This window comes from Pteropus alecto, unplaced genomic scaffold (genome assembly GCF_000325575.1).
Source record: "Pteropus alecto unplaced genomic scaffold, ASM32557v1 scaffold22, whole genome shotgun sequence".
NCBI classification, from domain to species: Eukaryota; Metazoa; Chordata; class Mammalia; order Chiroptera; family Pteropodidae; genus Pteropus; species Pteropus alecto.
In genome coordinates, this window is record NW_006434839.1 from 6831168 (window position 1) to 6853361 (window position 22194).

General features: G+C 37.1%; 1 protein-coding gene and 2 pseudogenes across 1 annotated transcript in view; 2 read left to right on the top strand and 1 right to left on the bottom strand.

Annotated features, from left to right (window-relative positions):
• Positions 1-22194, bottom strand: part of EXOC4 (exocyst complex component 4) — a 643761-nt gene that overhangs the window by 620276 nt on the left and 1291 nt on the right. The window contains 1 exon segment of the mRNA XM_015588393.2: positions 2950-3139. Within this exon segment, the coding sequence (XP_015443879.1) occupies positions 2950-3139 (190 nt within the window).
• Positions 10470-10588, top strand: LOC112478763 (annotated as a pseudogene).
• Positions 17003-17121, top strand: LOC112478735 (annotated as a pseudogene).

Below are 22194 nucleotides of genomic sequence, written 5' to 3' on the forward strand. Positions count from 1 at the left end.
GCCCCCGCCGGGCTTATATTTCTGCTATTCCTCCTTCCTGAGGTGGCTTCCTGACTCTCTCCTTCACCTCCTCCAGGCGTTGGCTCAACTGTAACCTCAGCGAGGCCTTCTCTGACCAATCTATTTAGAACAGCAACTCTCTAGTCTCCTTTCCTTTTATTTTCCTTTGGCGCATCACTTCTTACCATTTGTTATATCATATTTTCCTTATTAATTAATAGTCTGTCTCCCCTGACTAGAATGTAAACTCCAAGAGGACAGGAATTTTTATTTTATTCACTTTTATACACCAGAACCTAGAGCAATGCTCAGCATAAAAGAGACACTTAATACACAGAGACTAAATCGATGCTGTTAAAGTATCCTCTTTGTTTTTCTGTCTCCTTCCATTAGGGTGTAAGCGCCATGCGGAACGGGACTGGTGTTTTCCACTGCTACAGCCCCAGCATCAAAAACAGAACCAGGCATGCAGCTGGCACTCAACAAATATCTGTTGAGTAAACACTCATTCATTCTTTTGGCAGAGAGCAGAAAGAAAATTTCTACTCAGATCCACACATTCTCAACATCTTGCTTGGCTCTGAAATAATCTAGTCTAGCAATCATTCCATTTTTACCTTAAAAACACACATACGTATATTTCTTACATAATCAGAAGTGCAATTAAAAACCAAAACAACAGGGAGATCAGTGAGGAAACACTGGTGTTTCCTACGTGATAAAAAAATGAACTTTCACAGTATAAAATTGTCAAATTATACAATAAAAATAAATTCACTTTCATTTTTCCCCACCATTTTTCTTCTCCCATTTGTCAATTATTAAAGGCTTTTTTGAAGAGAGCTTCAGCCCTTTCTTTCTCTCCGCAGTAGTGAAACTAAGTCGTAACAGAATTATGTGACTTTTTCTTGATAACTGATAAACACAAAGTTTTCTTTTTTGGTTTTCTTTTGCTCAAAACTCCACCATACTTAAAAAATGAGGCTGGCGAGAAGACTGAGGCTACTAAACAAATGTGAAATAATCAAGATGAGACTCTTTTTCAATACCAGCAAACACTCTTTGGGCAAAGATGCTATCGCCTCAGAGCGATAGGGAGTCAAGGCAGAAACCCTGTAGCGCTTCCCTTGAGATTAGGACAAAGTCCTTTCAGTCAAGAAAACTAATCAGAAAACACAAATACCAAAGGTCCTTCACCCTTACTGTGATTACCCGAGGCAAAGCCAGAAGGTCAGCAGCTCTACAAATTCATTTTTCTGACCTCTCCCGGGCTTAGTATATTGGGTCAAAATGGACTACGGGTTACTTTAAATCTAGAGGAACTGATGTATAGCTTCACCTAGTTTCACAGATAAATACGTAGGATGAACTCACCACTGTAAAGGCTAAGAATTATAGTATTCCTTTCAAAAATGTCTTGTTAATTTTAAAATGTAAAGAGGTCAGCGCAACGCTTCAAGAAAGATTAAGAGCTTACTGATTCTGGAACTGTACTCTTAGAGGTGAAACTGATATCAACAGGATTCTTAGAAGAATAATTTACGTATCTGCTTACAAAATCCTAATATAAGGTCTAGAAGACAGGGAAGAAAACATATGAAAATGTCATAAGCACAACTATTATTGGGCAGGTACAGTCCAGGAAATCCCTGAACCAATCAAATCGCACAGGGCAGTGCATTTCAAATGGTCTCTGTGGCCCTCAGCACACAGAAGTATTTAAGGGGCAGCCACCAACTGCTGAGGAAGGGACCAAGCCTGAGGCTCCAGACCTGTCATGCCAACATCAAGCAAAAAGAGCACCACCTCCTTTAATGTTTGGTATGACAGGGGCCTCATTTTAAAAAGGGGGGTGAAGAAGTTTACCGCTTTAAAACTGCCTGAAAACCAGCAACAAGCGCTTTAGAGTCAGGGAGACCAGAGTTCAAATACTAAGTTTGTCGAATGAGGAATAGACATAACCACGCCTGGCAAGGAATTGGTGTTCAACAAGTGGTAGAAATTATTATTACTTATTAAAGAGTACTAAAAGGTATTAAAGTAGTGATCCTCAGAATATTACCAAGAACTAAATAACTATGATGTGACAGTATACAACATTTATTTGATCAGTTCCTCCCTTAGCCAAATATAAAAATACCCCTTTTGAACGCTTGTCCTTTAGGCACTGAAGACGTGGTACCCAGGAACCAAGAGCTTTTCATGCACCCATCACAAAAGGAAGCAGGCAGGAAAAGGAGAGGGAGGAGAGAGGGAGGAAGGAGGCAGAAAGAGGAAAGAAGGGGAGAAAGGCAGAAGGGAGAAAAAGAAACAGCTCCAAAATATAAAAAGAAAATTATAAAATAAAAATACATACTTAACACTACTAAAGAATATTAAAGAATGCTGGTATTCATAAATATTTCATTATATATTTAAATAATTTGTAAGTTAGATGTTCTCCACAAAAATTACATACTCACTGCAGAGAAATCACAACTAACTTCAAATTAAGTGGCATACTCGAAGGTAAAATTTCAAAAAGATTTTCAACCACTACAGCAATACACACATACAAAGTGTGATATGAGCACATGAAATACATTTGATACACTGATGGGAGCCTCTAATAGTAAGAGGCTCTAGAGCCTTTAAACAGCTCTCTTCTTTGGTTTGGATTCTTTTCAGTATCCCTCAAGTTGTGCCATCTGTCATTTCACCCTGCAGTGAGAATTAATGGCAGAAGCCCAGGATAGACAAAAGGAAAAAGCAAGCCCAGGATGCCCTCTGTGACCCTCTCCAGCCAGGCTTTTTCAGCATATGCATTTCCACCTGCATAACTCCTGAAAGCATCCTTAGGAATCACTCGTGAAGACCATTAGCCAATACTCAGACACCCAGCTCCAAGCCACAACACCTAGACAAAGAGGAAGGTGCTGCAATCACCAGACAAGAGGAAAGGAAGCTCACCTGCTTTATTTTATTTCGGGAGTTGGTGATGCGCTCTGTGATGCTCTGGTACGTGCGAATGGCTGTCGTCAATTCTGTATAGTGCTGCACAATCAATTCATCCAGATCACGGTCGCATTTCTCATAGGCTTCTTCAAGGCGACCCTTCTCATTTTCTCTGTCTTCCACATCATCACTGGTAGATAAAGTCCTAGTGAAGACAGAATATATAAAGCTGAGTCAAACTTAAAAGCAAAAAAGAAAAGATGAATTAGTCAATGTTAGCATATTCACCCCACTGACTAGGAAATGAAACAAGTTACTAACAGAAAATATGAAACCACCTTCATAGAAAATTGCAATAGACCACCTGAAGGGATTTGTTGGTTGCCTATCCAAGGAGCCTTTCCCTTCACTTATTCCCTGGCATACCAATTTTAATCAGATAAGAGGCAGTATAAACTCTGCAAGAGTCTGGACAGGTCTTGATTTGTTTGAATGAATCCTAGTCGTTCCTGATAATTCTATCCTCCTTACTAGTGACAAGTCTGGCCAGAGACCTAAGGGCTTCTGGGAATAGTCTGCTTGCAGGAAGATTAACAAGAAGCAGGTCCTTTTTCCCAACACTGAATATTGTTACAATGCTGAGATACTCAAATACTTCAGCCATCTTACAATCATAGAAGGGAAAGCCAAAGAAATGCCAAGCTACTTCGGTGATGTCATTGGCATGTCACCACCAAAGCAGCCAACCCTGCAGCTGCCTTACCTCAGGACTTGTTAGGGGAAATAAGTATCCATTGTTTAAGTCGCTTTCAGTTGGTCTTCTTTTATATATGGCTGAAAGTGTACTATCTGATAAAATTACTCATACACTGAAGAGCTACCTTCCAAATAGCTCATTCATTTAAATGACCTCAATTTGGTACAGAGTCTCCAGCGGCCTGGAAATAAGGTCATATTAATTCTAAAACCTGTTACAACAGCAATAACATGAGCTATACTACAAGGCAGTCCCTACATTTACTATTCTCCCAGCAGCACTAACAGGATTGATATGAATCAACAATAATCAGAGAATGAGATACTGATTAAAAACCTTTCAATAACTTAGTTTGATACATGGGCTATATAGATCTCTGTTTCCTCTATTATTATTCTTGGATAATTTTTTTAATTTAGTGTTATAATCATAACAAAGAAACCTTTTTCTCTTATCTGTTGGCTGCAGTAATTTAGTTTCATTAAATTCCCTCAGATTTGTCAGTTTATACATTCAACACAATTTATTTCATTTATCTTTTTTTAATTTAAGGAGGGGGGTATTTTAGGCTTTCAATGATGGATGCAATCAATTAAAAGTCCATCATTAGAACTGCTTTCGGAGATGGTTTGTCAGTGAATCAATCACATATCCACTCCTAGATATTGTAAGTAAAATACTGTACAATACACTTCTCCAAACTGTCATTTAGAGCAAAAGATCTTAATTCATGAGCCACATAATATAAAAAACTTTCAATTTAGGGGGAGATTCAGCAGACCAGTCTTGACTTCAATCTAACCTCCAAAAAGAACTTTGTAAATGTGTTATAGATGCCAAGAGATCAGATCTAGCATGAGTTGGAGGAGGGTGGCAATGAAAGAAAAGTAAAACCTCTAAGGAACGTGGGACACACTCAGGAAAGTAACACACTGGGAACTCTCAGACTTGAAGGAAGGCCTTTATCATGCCAGACCCTGTGTCTTCCCCCATCAATTGGTGATCCTGCACCAAACTACCTCCAAGGTTACTGTCAGATAGAGAATACCATGCAAGTGTTTGACTAATAAAGTAAATCACAGTGGAGAATTATGGGGGATTTGGTTTCAAAGACAGAGCCACCAATATTACTTGCAATACTGGGTACACAGAGTAACTAAGCATGTCTTTCTGTTGTTTCTATGATACATAACTTTGCTCTTTAAATCTGAAACCTTCCCAGCTGTTAATCTAAAGTAAAGCACAATCAGAAAATGCCTGTAATTTATCAACTGTCCCAAAGGGAAGAGTTCCTAGATATTTAACTCTATTATCTTCCCTTGTAATGGCAAACAGCCACAGAATTTTCAAAGCTACGGAGAATCAGTTTGCCTTCTTTATAATGCTTTGCATGATTTCCTCTCCACTGCCATTTGTGGAAGGGAACATTTGCCAAACGTTTCATGCTGTACATTAAGTAGAATTACCATTAAGGAAAATGTTAGGCTCAGAGAGGACGCCTTCCTAGGCGTCAGCTGTCACTGCAACACGTTACCGGAGCATTAGGAGTTATTTAGGAAACAGAAAGGGTTACTAAAATAAAGACTGAAGAGTAAATTGGGTCTGTGGGGGGTTTTAGCGATTTTCATTTTTAGAAAAAATATTTATATAAGGAAAATAGCTTGTGCCAGGTTTGCCCTACATTTGAAATTCATCCTCTTGGTGTAAACTGGGTTGAATGACATTTTGCCATTAGTAAAAAAAAAAAATACTTAAATTAGAGAACTCTGAGACTACAAATCATTAAAGTTTTTTTTTTTAATTAAAGAAAAGGCAGCAAGGATAAAAATAAAAATAATAATAGCTGCTTAATATTTAGAGAGGCTTACTAGCTGCTAGGAACCAGCTGTGCTGCATACTTTATAGAATGTATGTTTAATCCTCATAACAGCCCTTTTGAGTTGGTCTTATTATTAGCCTCCCTTCTCTTTTTTACAGACCTAGCTGCTGAGATCTGAACAGGTTAACCTGCCCCACCTCACATAATGAGGGTAAGGGATAGTACAAAGATTCAAAACCCAAGTTGGTCTGTTTTCAGATTATGCTCTAACTGCTAGAGTCGTGGGCTCTGGAGTCGAACTGCCTGGGTTAGAATCTTGGCTCCACCATTTACTGCCCCTACGACCTTGTTAATGGTATCTCATTTTGCTCATTTATAAAATGGAGATAGTAAGTATTCCTTCCTTATAGGATTGTTGGTGAGAATTAAATGAGACCAAACAAGGCCTGGCATATCATTAGCACTCAGTAAATGTCGGCTGTTGTTGCTAGCTATCATAGTTATAGTAGCAGTAGTCCTAGTGGGAGGAGGAGAAGCAGTAAAAATGGTAACATTTTTCTACAATGTAATGGAAAGGACACCCTTTGGAGACAAAAGTTTGAATTTCATCTCTAATACTACATCGTTTGGCACTGGGCAAGAGATTTGACCTGATTCTCACTTCACTCATCCTTAATGTCAAGAACTGTGAAGAGGCTGTGATTTTTATCCTGTCTACAAGCTAACAAGTCAGCCTATCGCAGTTTTATGGATGCTGGTAAAAGACACAAAACTCCTGGGTCAGAGGCTAAGAACTTCATTATTCACAGCACAGCAAGTAGCATGAGCACCAACTTATTTGCTCAGTCCCCCTTACCTCCAAGCCCCATGGGGGTTAAACAGATGGGCCCAGATGGATGCCTACACACACTGTGAGTTACTGGAGAGGAACTCTGAGCTTAGAAAACTGAATCTTTTATATTGGACAGTAAACATGGCTGCCCTTTGCTCTGAAGGGAGAGATTATCTCTGTCCTCCAAGGCTGTCTGCTAAACAAACATCCTTGACAAGATAGTCTAAAACAAAGGGCACTTGGTGCTTTGCTCAAAAGAACTCCCAAAACACAACATTCCCAAGAAAAACTGTCTCTCAACACTAATGAAACCTAATTCATTGGGTTCCTCCAAGGATGGCATGGTGTCAAGTAAAAGAAGATTCATTCCCAACCTCTTCTCTACAAAATGAGACCAGAAATACAATGTCTCACATAAATATTTGCAAAATGAATGAATGACAGACCATAGAGCAGGCTAATTCCATAGAGAAAGTTGCCAGGCAAACTGCCAACACCCAGCAAATTTCAGTGTGGGATTATCTTACTTTAAGCCAGTCACTCGATGTGAACTGATAGCAGAAGAACGCCTGTCATCTAGCTCACCTCACCAGCCAGGTCAGGAACCTCTCCTCAGCCTCCTAAGCCTCTGTGCAATGGAAAGTTCACTAGCTCACGAGCAAGTCACTGCGATTTTGAACAGCTCTATTTATTACAAAGCCTTTCATTAAAATAAAATAAAATCAACCTCTTCATAATACTCATTGATCCTAGTTCCCACCTATTTCAGTAACACAAAATAAGCCTATTCCCTCTTTCATAAAATTTCTCTTAAAATGATAAAGAGCTCTCAGCCCTTCTTTCTTTACCTAGTTAAATGCTTTCAGTTTCTTCCACCGTTTCTTCCACCGCCATCATGTGCTTTCCTCCAAGGTCTCTTCAAAAACAGATAACACTCACATAGAACTTACTCCAAGCCTGGCATTAATCTAAGTGGTTTACACATAATTCATTTATTCCTGAGAACAATCCTGTGAGGTAGGTGCCATTACGACTCCTCATTTTACCAATGAAGAGACCTGAGTTGTGTTTTCTGGGCACAGAGCTTTCAAGTAGCAGAGTCAGGCCTCAATCCTGGGCAGTCTGGTTCTTAAAAGCCTCCCCATCTCGCCTCTCAAGATATGGTACTCAGAACTGAACACAACATACTTCTAATATGGTGTGACCAGTCCAAACAGGAAGAGGTTTTATAACCCATAATAGACATTAGCCTAAACTCCATTGCCTCATTTTATTTAGTCCAAAAATTATCCAAGACCCTTTGACACTAAGTGCTAACAAGTCAACTCTCACTCATCTTCTACTTGGGAAACTTTAAAGTTAAATGCAGAAATTTACATGCACCCCTGTGTGCTACATTTTGGGAAAGGAAGGTGAAAGTGAAGCAGGGGATGTGTGTCAAGTGTCTATTATACGCCAGGCAACGTAGTTAGTGGTTATTTTGCAGACATAACCTAAGGTAATCTTCGAAATAGTCTAGTGCGGTAGTATCACCCCCAACCCCTTTCTACAGATAAGGCATCAGAGGAACAGAGAGGTAAAGTAACTTGCACTCATGCGCACAGCTATTATTGGAAATGGAATTAAAACCAAGTATACTCAACTCCAAAGCCCATGCCCTTTCCACTTTAAATGTTATGAAATCCTACTTTTCCTGCCCTCAAGCTCCTTAGTAGCAGGACTGCACCCTAATCAAGCCACAGCTCACATGTAAAAAGTGTGGATAGCCTGAGATGTAAAAAGAGCACTAAGCAGCTTTTTTAGTAGTAACATCTTGAATCTGGACAAGATTTAAAAAGTACGAGCAGAGGACAATTTGAAGTTGCCACCTCAAGATGCATTCAAGATACTGAATCATTTTTAGATTTTTTTCCATTCCTATCTCAAAACCATTATGATTCACAAACTATTGCCAAGTTCATGGAGGAACAGAAAAGCATAAACTAGGTTCCAGTTAAGTTGGACACAAAAACACTTCTGGATCACTAAGGATTTTTGGCTAAGACAGCTCTGGCATCATGCATGATGAATTACATCTCTAACCATGACTAATTAACCCACAAGAAGGAATTTATTCACCTCATGAGCTAAAAGAACCGTGGTACATATATTAAGCTATTAACAGCACCAAATAGGAACACAAATGTTATATGGGTCTAGTGAATTCACAGCCTTTCACTCCAAGCAAGACCCATAAACAAGCATAAAAACCCAGAGTAAATAACTGCAGAGCTAAAATGGAATTTGTCAGCTTTCATTTTTTATATCAGTTTCTATATTTCAGTGTAGCCGGTCAAGTGTTTTAAAAGGAAAATAACTCGTCACTATCAGTGGCTCCTTCTATGGAGCAATTTTGCTTTCACTTCAGACTTAATAGAGTAATGGAGTGCAGACAGGAGAAAGTACACAAAAGTCGATCTCACTCTTTAAAAAGACAAAAGGAAGATCAAATAAAAGAAAAAGTACACCTATGAAAATAAGGTTAGTCACCCAAAGTAACCCATCATTCAAGAGGGACAGTAACTTTCAAAAACAGAAGGGGATGCAAAAAGAAAGAAGACAAATCCAGAATACCACCATTAGAAATACACCAGAAAAGCTTCTTTCTACTCTCATCAAATGTATCAAACGTAAGGTATTTGCAACTTCCAAGCTCTCTGACCTTGGACAAGTCACTTAACTTCTCGGGGGTCTGTTTCTTTCCTTGTCAAACAGACAAGATAATAAGAGTACCTGCCTCACTAGATGGTGGTGAGGACTGAAGAAGTGTGTGCATGGGCTTTGTAAAATATCAAGTGCAATGGAAATGTTGGCTTATACATCAGTAAGAACAAAATAAATCATCTGAGAATCACAATAGTGTCACCCCCAAATTTCCTAAAGCCTCTCCCGTTGGAAAGTGCCTAAGGATATTTATTTATGAACTGAGATCAGACCTTTTCTCTGTATTCTTATGGTGTCAGGTACATTTAAGTGCTTAGGAAAAGCTAAATAATGAGCAAGATGCAGGATCTGAAGAAGTCGCGGAAGGTTGTTTCCTGACTGAACCAATTGCAACTAAATTATCTCCCACAAACAAATGCCTATGCAAAAATCTCTAGGAAAGAACAAACAATAATAGTGACCCTATTTAGTTCATCTAGTCATTCAACAAATAGTTACTAGGCATCTACTACTTAGCAGGCACAGTTCTAAGCGGCTAGAAATACAGCTGTGAACAAAATCCGCCCCTGTGGAGCTTCCATTCTTGTGGAGAAGCAGACAATAAAACAGAAACATATGACACGTGGAGGCTGGGAGGTAGCAGTCACGGAAAATGGAAGGCAGGATAGGAGGATGGGGACTATTTGACATAAGGAAAACAGGGAGGGCCTCTCAGAAAAAGATGGCATTTGAATGGAGCATTCTAGAAAGGGGGAAGAGGGAGATGGAACTATCTAGAAAAGCAGATTCCAGAGAGAACAGAAGATGGATAGGCCCTGAAACAGGACATGTTTGTCCTGTGCAAGGAACAAGGAATAGCAAGGTGGTCAATGTGGCTTTAGATAAGTGAGGAAGGGTGACAGAGATAGGAGATGAGGTCAGGGAGGAAACTGGGAGCCAGATTAGGTACAGTTTGTGGGCTTTTACTCTGGAAGTATCCTCTGAAGCCACCTGCAGGTTAGCAGGTTAGGTAAAGAATGACAGCTTTCACTTGAGATTTAACAGTGAATACTAATATTGAATAACAATATTTACTTTCAAGTTTCATTTTAATTCTATCCTATCTCTTTCCAAAAAAAGATCTGAGATGGTTTCTACAAGAATGCAGACATTACAGAAGTGGAGCTTGTTAAAGAGATGCAGGACAAAACAATGCCATATAAATGGAAAACACAAGTATGCTGGTCATATGGACAAACACAGTTTATATGAAATTAGCCCCCAATCTAACTCTGAGGTACCTAGCAGCCAATGCAAAAACAGAAATAGTCAATTACATAATCTTCATTATCATAAAGACAGATTCCAGTTTCTGTGAGGAAACAAATTTTAAATTAGTCTTAAACTCTAAAAAGAAATCTTTCCCTTAAAACAATAAGGAAGGTGTCTATGGCCATGCCACCCTGAACACGCCCGATCTTGTCTGATCTCAGAAGCTAAGCAGGGTCGAGCCTGGTTATTACTTGGTTGGGAGACCACCTAGGAATACCAGATGCTATAGGCATTAAAAAATAATAATAATAATAAGGAAGGCATTATACAGTATAGTGAACAATGTTCTCAGCTTCCTAAAAACAAAGTAATAAATTTTACATGGGCATTTCTTTTAAGTCCTTCAAGAACACAACACTAAAACACAACTGAGACCTATAGATTTTGAAAGACTGATTATAGTTCAAGTAGCTTTCCAATAATCCATTTTAAACTAAGGATAGAAATTTGAGAATTTATAGGCTAAATAAATCATGTTTTACAAACTACCTCCTCTCAGCAAGCCTTTTAATAGTTCGAGTTGACCAGACAATACTTATTTTTGAAGAGAGTCTACAGTACAAGTATTTAGTATTAGTGGGTTAAATATTATGATCCAGAAAAGGAAGTGTAAGGTTAACAACCAATTATGAAAAATTAAGAACCTGGCCAGGGCTCTTGCCTGGGCCTTAAGGTTACCTACAGGTAATGACAGACTATCACTCTGGAAGCAGTTTAGGGCACATTAACAAATAAGAGTCCCCTGCTAAGGGCTGAAGTGTGACACACATACACACATCCCATTCATATGTTTAAGCTCTCCCAAAGTAACTATATTTGAAGGTAGGGTCTATAAAGAAGGTAATACATATTAACTGAGATCTTAAGGAACTGGATGTCCTTATAAGAGGAAGAAAAAAGGCAGCCGCCTCTCTCTCCATACACACAAAGAGAGAGGGGGCTCTGTGAGGACACAGTGAGAAGGTGGCCATTTACAAGCCAAGAAGAGAGCCCTCACCAGAAGCCAACCCTGACAGTACCTTGATCTCAGACTTCTAGCATTCAGAACTGTGAGAAAATAAATTTCTGTTGCTTAAGCCACCCAGTCTGTAGTATTTTATTACGGCGGCCTGAGCAGACAAACACACCACCCTATAAAATAAAGGCAGTATTAATTTGGTTGGGTAAATTTTCAAGGCAGATGCTATCAGTCACCCCTCCCTTGGTCATAGCAACAGATTCTTGGCAAATCCACAAGAAGAATTAGCTGCCTAATACAGCCTCAGATAACTAAACTAATTAACCTGCTATAAGAAATATTTAACATTGTATAATTTTGGAGACACCTGCAGAATAATTAGCATTAAGTCACACTTTCTGAAAATAGTTAATAGGCTTAATTTTCTACTAAGGGCATTCCTTGTTGGCACCCAGTGACCTCTCCTCCAGGAATAAAAAAAGATTAACAAAACAATTAATGGAAATGCCTTCAAGCAACTCAGAAAAACTAATTACAAGTAAGGCTCCACACATCCAAAGATCACTTATCAGGAAGTTAACAGCTCTACAGAGCACAATCTACAATAAGAATCAAATCTCCTTACTGATCCCCATTCTGGAAAGCATAAAATGGGCCTCTGAGCAGAGGACCTGGATGTTACAGAGTCCCTGCACTTTTTACTCATCAAGCACCTGAACCCCTCAATCAATGTTCCTTTTTATAAATTGCGTAAATGGAAAGCGGACTCATTGAGGAATCTTTATTTACAAAATATTCTAACACATTATAATAGGGCAAAAACTGAATATTTTTAAACTTTCAACACTCAAGAGTTAACCTGTTTTGGAACCTCACTCTAAGACAAAACTCAGCTGGACAAAAATTAACTATTAGCTTATTGATCTTTCTAGAACATAATATTCCTTTTTGTTATTGATCTTGACACAAGAGTCTAGAGCTGACATGATTCTTCAAAACATTATCCTCTTTTCTTTCCCAAACTGCTATTAAGCAGAAGACATTAGATTACACTATTAGATCTATTTAGCCCTTATTTCGAAGTGTTACCATCAGATTTTCTTTTCCTTTAAAATATAAAAAACCAAACTAAGAAATGCCTGACAGCGACATATACCTATTATGTCAGCAAGGGAACTAAAGACAGTTCTAAGTATGAGCAGGGTAAAAGTACAAATGAAAGAGGAGGGAAAGAAATTGCTAAGAATATAAACACTAATCAGACAAGTAGGTCTCGAAAGCCTATTACACTTTGTGTATGATGAGGAGTCTATAAATACTTCCAACGAATTATATAATAATAAACCCTCATCATAATTCTATTTGTTAAAAATCACAAATTAAAGAAATATTTGAGATGTGTATCAGTATATCATCACACAAGATGACTTCACTCAAAGCATAACCAAATCTACATTACACTTTTAAATCGGATTTTATTATATTCAATTATACACTGCAATTGCTGGTTTCTTAATTATGTCTTATTAGAGCCCACAAAATACAAGATAATCCCATCCAAACTGATAGCAATTCATGATGACAAGTCCCTCTAAAAAGTTTTCTGATGCATAAAAACAACATCCCTTAATTCAGTACAAAGAGATTCATTTAATACCAAGTGACAGTAAGCAATTTCTGCTTTAAAGTCAATTGAAAATTCACTGGTGTCTTGCTCCAGACAGCACTTAGGGCCAATTACAACACCCAACACATGCAGTTTTTCAATATTTCAATTAACTCAGTTATACAAAACACTTCTGGGGACCAAGAGCTATAAATCTTGGAGCCAACAGAGAAGGCCATTATCTAAAATTAAGTAAAATCACCCCTCGTAGAGCGTAAAACTGAGTCCAGGGTTGACAGAGTCAAGTTAAAATCTACCCCCGCCCTTACTGAACCAAGCTCTTTTTTCCCTCTTTCATCTGAAGCCCCACATCGTCCTTAAAGCTTCATCCACAGTGATCTTAGGTTTTATCTCCAGTGGAATGTTTTTGCTATAACACAGTGTAGCCTTTGGTCATTTTAAAAGTCTATGCTATTTCCTCACATGGAGTTCCTGGTGAGTTCCTCAGAAATGATGTATTTGTTAAGATATTAATAGGTGTTATGTGGTAAAAGGTTATTTTGGAAATTCTCGATTACATAAATTGAAGGTTTCTTAACCAGATATCCAGGAGCCTTTAATGTTAACGTGCACGGTGCTTCTGGGAGGGAGGGTATCAAGAGTCGGGGCTAAGTGAACAGGACATGCAGAATATATTATTTAGCATTTCTGTGATTTATTAATCTGCAGAACTTTGTCATTCCCACCTTCTTCCCTGTCCCCAAAATAGACACATATGTAAGCACACATACGCGTGTACATTTTTACAAAAATTTTCAAACGTAAACACAAGAGACTTGAATAAACCCAGCTTCAACAATTAAACACATTCCAATTTTGTTTCACCTATACTTTGACTCAAACCCTCTTCCCCAGTTATTTTGAGGCAAACTCCAGACATGTCATTATGACTGGTATATATTTCAGGATGTATCTGTTAAGAATAATCTTTTAAAAAAAAAATTAAACCATAATACTATTATCTCAGCTTTACAACGTTAAAATGCTAATTGGTTTCTTTAACGTGCATTCGAATCACCTGGGAATCAATGCAGATTCTGGTCAGGTGGGTCATATGATGACTGAGGTTCTGTATTTCTAAAAAGCTCTCATGTGATATTTTGAGTATAAAATGTTTCCCGTTATATTCAGCACAAATATAGGCACCAAGTTGTAAGTGGAAAAACACCTTTTGAATTATATACTACTATTTTTTACAAAGGCTTTATAATAATTGTTTACATAATAAATAGAAGTCTGAAAAGGTTAACTTGAAGATCTTAAAATATTTAATTTTCTTACCATGTTAAATGGCACACAATTTTCCCTTAGAACTGTCAAGTGGTGAGCTCCCATGTTTTTCAAGGTGATATTCCCAACAAATAAAGGGCTGGATACTAAGCAGACCAAAGTCGTAACTCATTTCATGACTTGATAGCAGTTAGAAATGTAAGCAGCAACACAGGAGAAGAGAGAGCAGAGCTCGCCACCACAAATGGGGAAATGCAAGCACAAATTACAAACATCCAAATGCAAGCAAAAACAAAAAGCAAAACAAAACCAACAACAACAAAAAGTCAAAATATTACGCCGCCCCCTCCCCTCCCCAAAAAAACATTTACCAGCCCCGTGAGATCTCAGGCTAACAATACTATCTCAGGCACTCAATAAAACAAAAACCATATTCTTAAAAATAAATACATAAACAGATACAATAAGAGTTCCAAAGCTTTTTAAGAGTTCTGAAAGAAAAGTGCCTGAAAAAAGTACTATGTAAAATAAAGGTATTTATTTAACTGTTTAATTAAATATACTGCAAAATCAGAAAGACCAACAGAGCCAAAATACCTAGTTTACTTTCACGCCATAACTTTATGAAGGACATGTGATTACCTTCTTCTTCTCTGAGCATTTGTGACCAACCTAAACAAACAAACAACAACAAAAACAGGTTTCAAAACCCTGAACGTTAAGGCGGTTAGATTTGCAGGGCTGAGTGATGGAGAGGAGAGAGAGCTAACCAGAGCACTCCGCATACCTGGAGAGGATCATTCTTGAGTCCTCCGCTAAGCATCATCAGCGCATGCGTGGGAGAAAACTACTCAAAGCCTGGAAAAGAACCAGCTGAAAGGATTAACGGGGACAACGATGTGAAATCACACGCAGCCAGAGTGAAAACTCTCATCATTCACAGAGCATTGAGAGGAGTACTCAAAAAACTTTTGCCAAAGTGGTGAGACAAAACTGGCCCTAATTTTGAATAAACGTTGAACAGATGTTGCTCTGCTCCCAGTTAGCAAAATTTAAACAAGACCTGAAAGGCGAACACCATTTTCAAGTAACTTAACCACAACCTAGAACAAAGCTCAGGAATATATATAGAAAAGCAAAGACATCCAATATCAATAGCCAACAAGGTAAAATTCACAGTATCTAGTATCCAAAAAGTACAAGACATTTAAAGGGCGGGGGAGGGACATCAATCGACTGAAACTAACCCCAAAATAACACAGATGATAAAATTAGTAAACAAGAACACTAAAACATTTATAAAATCTGTATTCTATATGTTCAAGTAGCTATAGGAAAGACTGAACTTATGACCAGAGACATTAAAGATAGTAAAAAAAAAAGAAAAAAGAAAAAACCCAAATCAAACTTCTAGATATCAATACTACAACTATAAAAATCACATTATATGGAATTAACAGATTAGGAATTGTAGAACAGATTAGTGAACTTGAACACAGCAATAGGAACTGTACAAGAGAAAACAACGAGAAAAAAAATTGGAAAAAAAACGAATCTCAGTATTCAGTGAGCTGTGGGACTACTTGAAGTGGTCTACAATAGAGAAGTCTGACACACAATATGTAGGACTTACATACTGAAATCTATTTTTTAAAAATTGCTGAAATTAAAAATTAAATGGGGAGATATACCCTGTCCATGGATCACAGGACTCGATACTGTTCATACTCAATTCTCCCATATTAATCAATGCAATCCCAACCAAAATCCCAGCAGGTACTATGGTAGAAACTGACTAGCTAGTTCTAAAATTGCTATGGAAATGCAAAGGACCTAGAATAGCCAAAATAACTTTGAAAAAGGAAAATACAGTTGGAGAACTTACACTATGTGTTTTCAAAACTTTAAAAGCAGTAATCAGGACTGTGTGATACTGTCATCAGGATTAGCAGACAGATGGAAAAGACTGAGTCAAGAAACAGATCCACATTAATCATCTGATTTTTGACAAAGGTGCAAAAGAAATGCAGTGAAGAAAGGATAATCTTTCAACAAATAGTGCTGGAACAACTGGACATCCACATGCAAAACAAAAAAATTAATCTAAACACAGATCTTACACCCTTCACAAAACCAACTCAAAATGGATAACAGACCTAAATAGAAAACATAAAATATAAAACTCCTAAAAAGTAACACAGGGGAAAATTTAGATGATCTTGGGGTATGGCAATGATTTTCTACATATAACACCAAAGACACAATCCATGAAAGAATTAATAAGCTGGGATTCATTAAACTTTAAAACTTCTGCTCCAGGAAAGGCACTGTCAAGAAAATGAGAAGACAAACCAGACTGGAAAAAAAGTATTTGCAAACACAAATATCCAGAAACATCCAACAGCCCTATCTAAATGACAATGGAAAAAACACTCCTCTCTTAATTGTGCAGTAGAGCAGAGTTAATAAAGACAATCAAAAATACAGTGTCTGAAGATGTGATACACACACACACAAGAATATTACTCAGCCATAAAAAAGGAATTACATCTTCCCATTTGCGACAACGTGGATAGAACTAAAGGGTTTCATGCTAATTAAGTCAAAGAAAGACAAATGCTATATGATTTCACTTATATGTGGAATCTAAAAACCACAAATGAAATAAAACAGAAATTCACAGATACAGAAAACAAACTGATGATTGCCAGAGGAGTGGGAGATGGAAGATGGGTGAAAAAGGTGAAGGGGAATAAAAAGTGCAAACTTCCAGTTATAAAATAAACAAGTCAGTCTATGGCCACACCGCCCTGAACGTGCCCGACCTCATCTCATCTTGGAAGCTAAGCAGGGTCAGGCCCGGTTAGTACTTGGATGGGAGACCACCTAGGAATACCAGGTGCTGTAGGCATTAAAAATAAATAAAAATAAATAAATAAACAAGTCACAGGGACGTAATAATGTACAGCATACGGAAAATAGTCAATAACATCGTAATAACTTCGTATGGTGACAGATGGTTACTAGACATCATGGTGATCACATTGTAAGGTATGTAAATGTCAAATCACTACGTTGTACACCTGAAACTAATATTGTATGTCAACTATACTGTAAAAAAACTTTTTTAAATCTGGTTTCTGGCGAGGGCATGGGAAAACAGGTACTCTAATACACCAATTATAGGAGTATAAATTACCATCTCTCTGAAAGACAGTCTGGCTTATCTGTCAAAATACAAGTGCACGTACACAAACTCTGATGCAGCTAGTCCATCACCACTGCCATGAACTTAAACCATGGATATAACCCAAATGTACACAAATCCTCACTGCAACATATTTTCAATAGACGATAAAAAGTAATAAACTGAATTGTTTGTTAAGAAAATAAAATCGAAAGGGAAATCCATCAATTAAATAGATTATGGTGTATCCATATGACAGAATACTACATAGCCACTAAAAGGAAAGACACAGATCAATATGTGCTGCTAGAAAAGCTATCTGAGATAAAGAAAAACAAATGAACGAAGGTAAAGAAGTATACATAGTATGATCCTTCTTGTTTAAAGAAAGTAAATGTACTCTTTATAAATATTCCTTAAGTATTATACAAATTCATAATTACGTTATTATATTAAGTAACACATATTCTTTTAAGATTATACATTTGCATGTAGTTATAGTCTTCTATATTCCTCAAGGAATCACAGGACACTTAACAGGAATGTATTTCAGGAAGGAAATGAACAGGGAAAAAAGTCTTAACTTCTTTTTATTTTGTTCCTCTTGAAATATTTGAACTTTTTAAATATGTAACTTATTTTAGAAAATTATGTATATGATTTTAGAAATCATATATATAAATTTTTAATGGTAACAAGGGTTATCTAGGCACAGAGATCACGGGGCCCTTTGATTTGCTTGCTTATAGCTTTTCTGTCCTCAATCTAATAAATGTTTTATATTTTGTCTGTTTATATTTTATGTTTTACATACACAGGTAAGCATACATATATTAAATGCTAGCTTCTTTAGCTAACTCTCAAATTATCAAATAATAACCATCTGAATTCAGCTACAGAAGGTTCCCTGGTTACAAAGAGAACATTCCGACAACTGGAATCAAACATTCCAGCCAACCTGGCAAAGATATTTTGGTGGAAAATATCCTGGTTGCTATCTGGCAAATATTAAAATCAAGTTTCTAACCAGAGAAGCTGCAGATCCTAAAAAGGAAGAAAGGAACATTTAAGTGCTTTCTCGATGCCAAATAAGCCAGGCACTTTAATATCTTATAATTTTCCCCCAAACCATAGCAGATCATATTGTCACCCCATTTGACAAATAAGACACTAAGACATGGTGGCTTTCAGTGCTGATCCCAGGTTACTTTACACGGATAATACAATAAGTTTCTACTAACTATACCACACCTTCCAGCAAAAACTGTGACCACAAACACCTGTAAGTAATGGCTTGAATAAATCTGACCATATTACTCAACATTAGAACTAAATGTCTGGAAGTTTTTTAAGAAATTCCGATGTTAAAAATTACATATGAGGTTAGAAACTATGACATGGGTTCCCCAGATACTAATTCTGTGTGTTTAGCCAGGGAAAAAAAGGGGGCGGGTTTTTTGTTTTGTGTTTTTTTTCGTTTTGTTTTGTTTTTTGCCACATATGTTGTCAGATATCCCAGGACTTCCAGAAAGTTTATAAAGTTTAGTCTCCAAGTATTCTAGTCGTAATTTTCAAACCTTACTGCATCAGTAGCATCAAGACTCACCAGGGTACAAAGGGAGGCAGAAACCCTAAAAACCATAACAAGCGGCTCAAATCAAGAGAGGAGGTGGTGCCGGAAACAACACTAACCACCTAAAACAAGTTCCAGGACTCAACTTCCAAGCTCCGAACAGTGTGCACATCCCTTTCCTACCACAAACTGTGTCAGGAACCTCAGAGCTCTTTATTCAAAGCTCTGATCAAAGCCTGGACCCCTTCTACAAAGTTTACTTTGAATTAAATATGGGGCTGACCAAAATACTCTCTGAGGAGGAAGGGAATTTAACAGGTGTCCACAATAAAGGATTTTCTACGTTTTTGAAATTCCATCTTCTGTGAAGACATGAAAGTTGATGAAACGTGAGCCTTCAACTTGCCTTCAAACTTCCTTGACATCTGTAGCCAGAGTCTGTCTACAAAAGCTCTGCTCTGAGGTTTCAATAAGGTCTCCTCAAGTCACAGCCAAGTCTGTCTTCCCAATTAAACTGGCTATTAAAGGCCAACTTATAAAGAGAAGAGAGTCAACATTTAATTGGAAAGCAAATCACCTAACAGTGGTAGACACATTTCCCAATTAAAAATCTGACAAGAACTCACAAAAATAAAATAGCATCTCCCAAATGCCACCCTGCTTATTACCTGATTAGAAAGGCTACCTGCTCCAACTTCATACTTAACACAGGTTGTGAGGGAGAGAGGAGATCAATAGAAAAGGACATGTGTATGCGCGCATGTAAAACTGTCTAAATCGTACATCAGCAGGTAATCATGACTCTGTCCACACAATAAGTTCCATTTTAAAGGGCCAGTGGAAAGACTTAAAACCAAAAACTGCAGTTAGCCACAGCCTCCAATGGACTCAATCCCAAGCACTGTCTGTCTCATCAAAGCCCCACTTTACAACCAAAGGATCCCCCCTGTGAAGCCATAGGAGTGCACCCTTTGAAACATGACTGTCCTGAAATATTTTTATTTAGTACTCTTTAAATGGTTAAGAATTTCATTTATGAGTCTCAATATACTTTTTAAAAATACCCATCTGCTAAATGTACTACTTCTATTACAATTACACTATACTTCATCTTTGACATTTAAATACTTTAAAGTGATGGACTTAGCACACTAGCAAAACAGTGATTATTTAACTATTCATACCATGGCTAGAAATAGTGATGAGATTGGGATATCCCATGTCTATACCAACCCTGTCCTTATCCACCTGTAGTTTTGTTTTTTGTTTTTTTTTATCTGCTGTTAAAAGATGACTGTAACAATAAATTCTCTTCCTGCTAATAGGAATAGTATTAAAAAATACATAAAAACTGTTATGTTCACACCTAATGTAGTCTAGAAATGATACTTTTTACATATCTAAACGAGAGAATCGAGGGAGAATTTTTAACACTCTTTTTTCTTATCCAAAAAAGAAAAACAACTGCTCAGTGATTTAAAAAAAAAAAAAAAAAATAAACTCCCAGTGGATTTAAAAAAAAAAAAAAAAAAAAAAAAGATAAAAGATAAAGTTAAACTAAGCAAACTTCTCAAAAGACAGTGGATTCTATCACGAACAAGTAATTTATTGTGACAAAATGATAGGTCCATGGAAACATGAAAGAAAACTGACACATATAGTTCCACATACCCTAAAGATACATCTTCAGGAATGCTCAGATTTTATGAACATGTCTAAAATGGGTTTTCCTTTTTGAGGCTTGTTGCCAAAGCAACCAGGAAAGCTATAGTCTTTGAGAGAAAATTTAAAAAGAGGTTAAGGATAAGAAGAGGTAAACGAAGTTTTATAGTAGGAATTAAGAATCATGAATACGATGTTGCAAGAAAGGTAACACAGAAAATACAAATTGAACAAATAGACAAAGCAGCAACATACAACACTTATTTATTTAAGGTATACAACGTAACGACTTATGTCTATGTGGCAAAATGATTACCACAGTAAATTTTGTTCACAGTTACAAATTTTTTCTTGTGATGAGAACTTTTAAGATCTACTCTCTTAGCAACAACATTCCTCCTTCTATTCCCATAAGTACTCTCCCTCCAACTTTCCCAGACCTCAAACGCCAAAGTAACACTACTATCCTCTCATTTACATCCACTCTTTATGCAATTTAAACCACTGGGTATGTTCGAAAGCACATCATGGAGGAAACAAGGAAAGTTAGCAACACCCTTACTCCAACCCCAAAATTTCCCTATGACTCAAAGAAATTTGAATATAAACAGCAATACTCCAATATCAACAACATCATCTTAAAAAGGTCATATGTAACCATGAACCCCAATCCTTACTAAACTTACCCACCATGTTCGATCTGAACCCTCCATTATACCATGCTGGTAACAGATATAACAAAATGAAAAGTGTTGTTCAAATGGTCTGAGGTGGTCAAAGAAAAGAAAAATGAAAACAATAACACACAAAAGAAGTCAGAGTAAAAAGTACCTAGGCTTAATGTGAAGGTAATGTGTACAGGCATAAGAGATGGATGAATAACCACAAAATCACACTCCACACCATCCAGCAGTGGGAGTTTCCCCCTGAAGAACACAAAGGCATCAGAAAGCAATGTATGTTTCTGAATTGGTATTAGTAAAAAACCTTTAGTTTGTTTTTCACGCTTTTTTCAAATATAGAACATTTAGGGTAAATTTAACTGCATTTAAGAAAACTGATTTATAGCCTAAAAGAAATGGGTAAAGCTTACAGAATCTTAAATACACAGGTGAGGAGGTAATTTGTACATAGCTAGTACCTACCCTAACCCCTCCCTCACTCCACTTCCACTAGGCGTAATCGCCCCTCCTCCTGATTCTCATTTCATCTGTCTCTTCTAGTCTTATGTCATAGTTTTAACTTACATATTTTGTCCCTCAAGTATAGTCTACTATAACATCCTAAGTCTAGCCTACTGTAACATCATGTCTAATTCATCTTTGCAAAACTCAGAGCATTCACTCATTCACTTGACAAATATTTACTAAGTATGTATTAAGTGCCAAGCACAATACCACAAACAGGCAGTAAATACATACTGTTTAAATGAATGTCGACTGTAAGGCAGAAAAAAATAAACAAGTTCAAAAAAGAATCCAAATAAATGCATGTATTATATTTTCACACAGGATTAAGATAGGAAGCTACAAATATTTTAATATCATGAAACATCTACACTA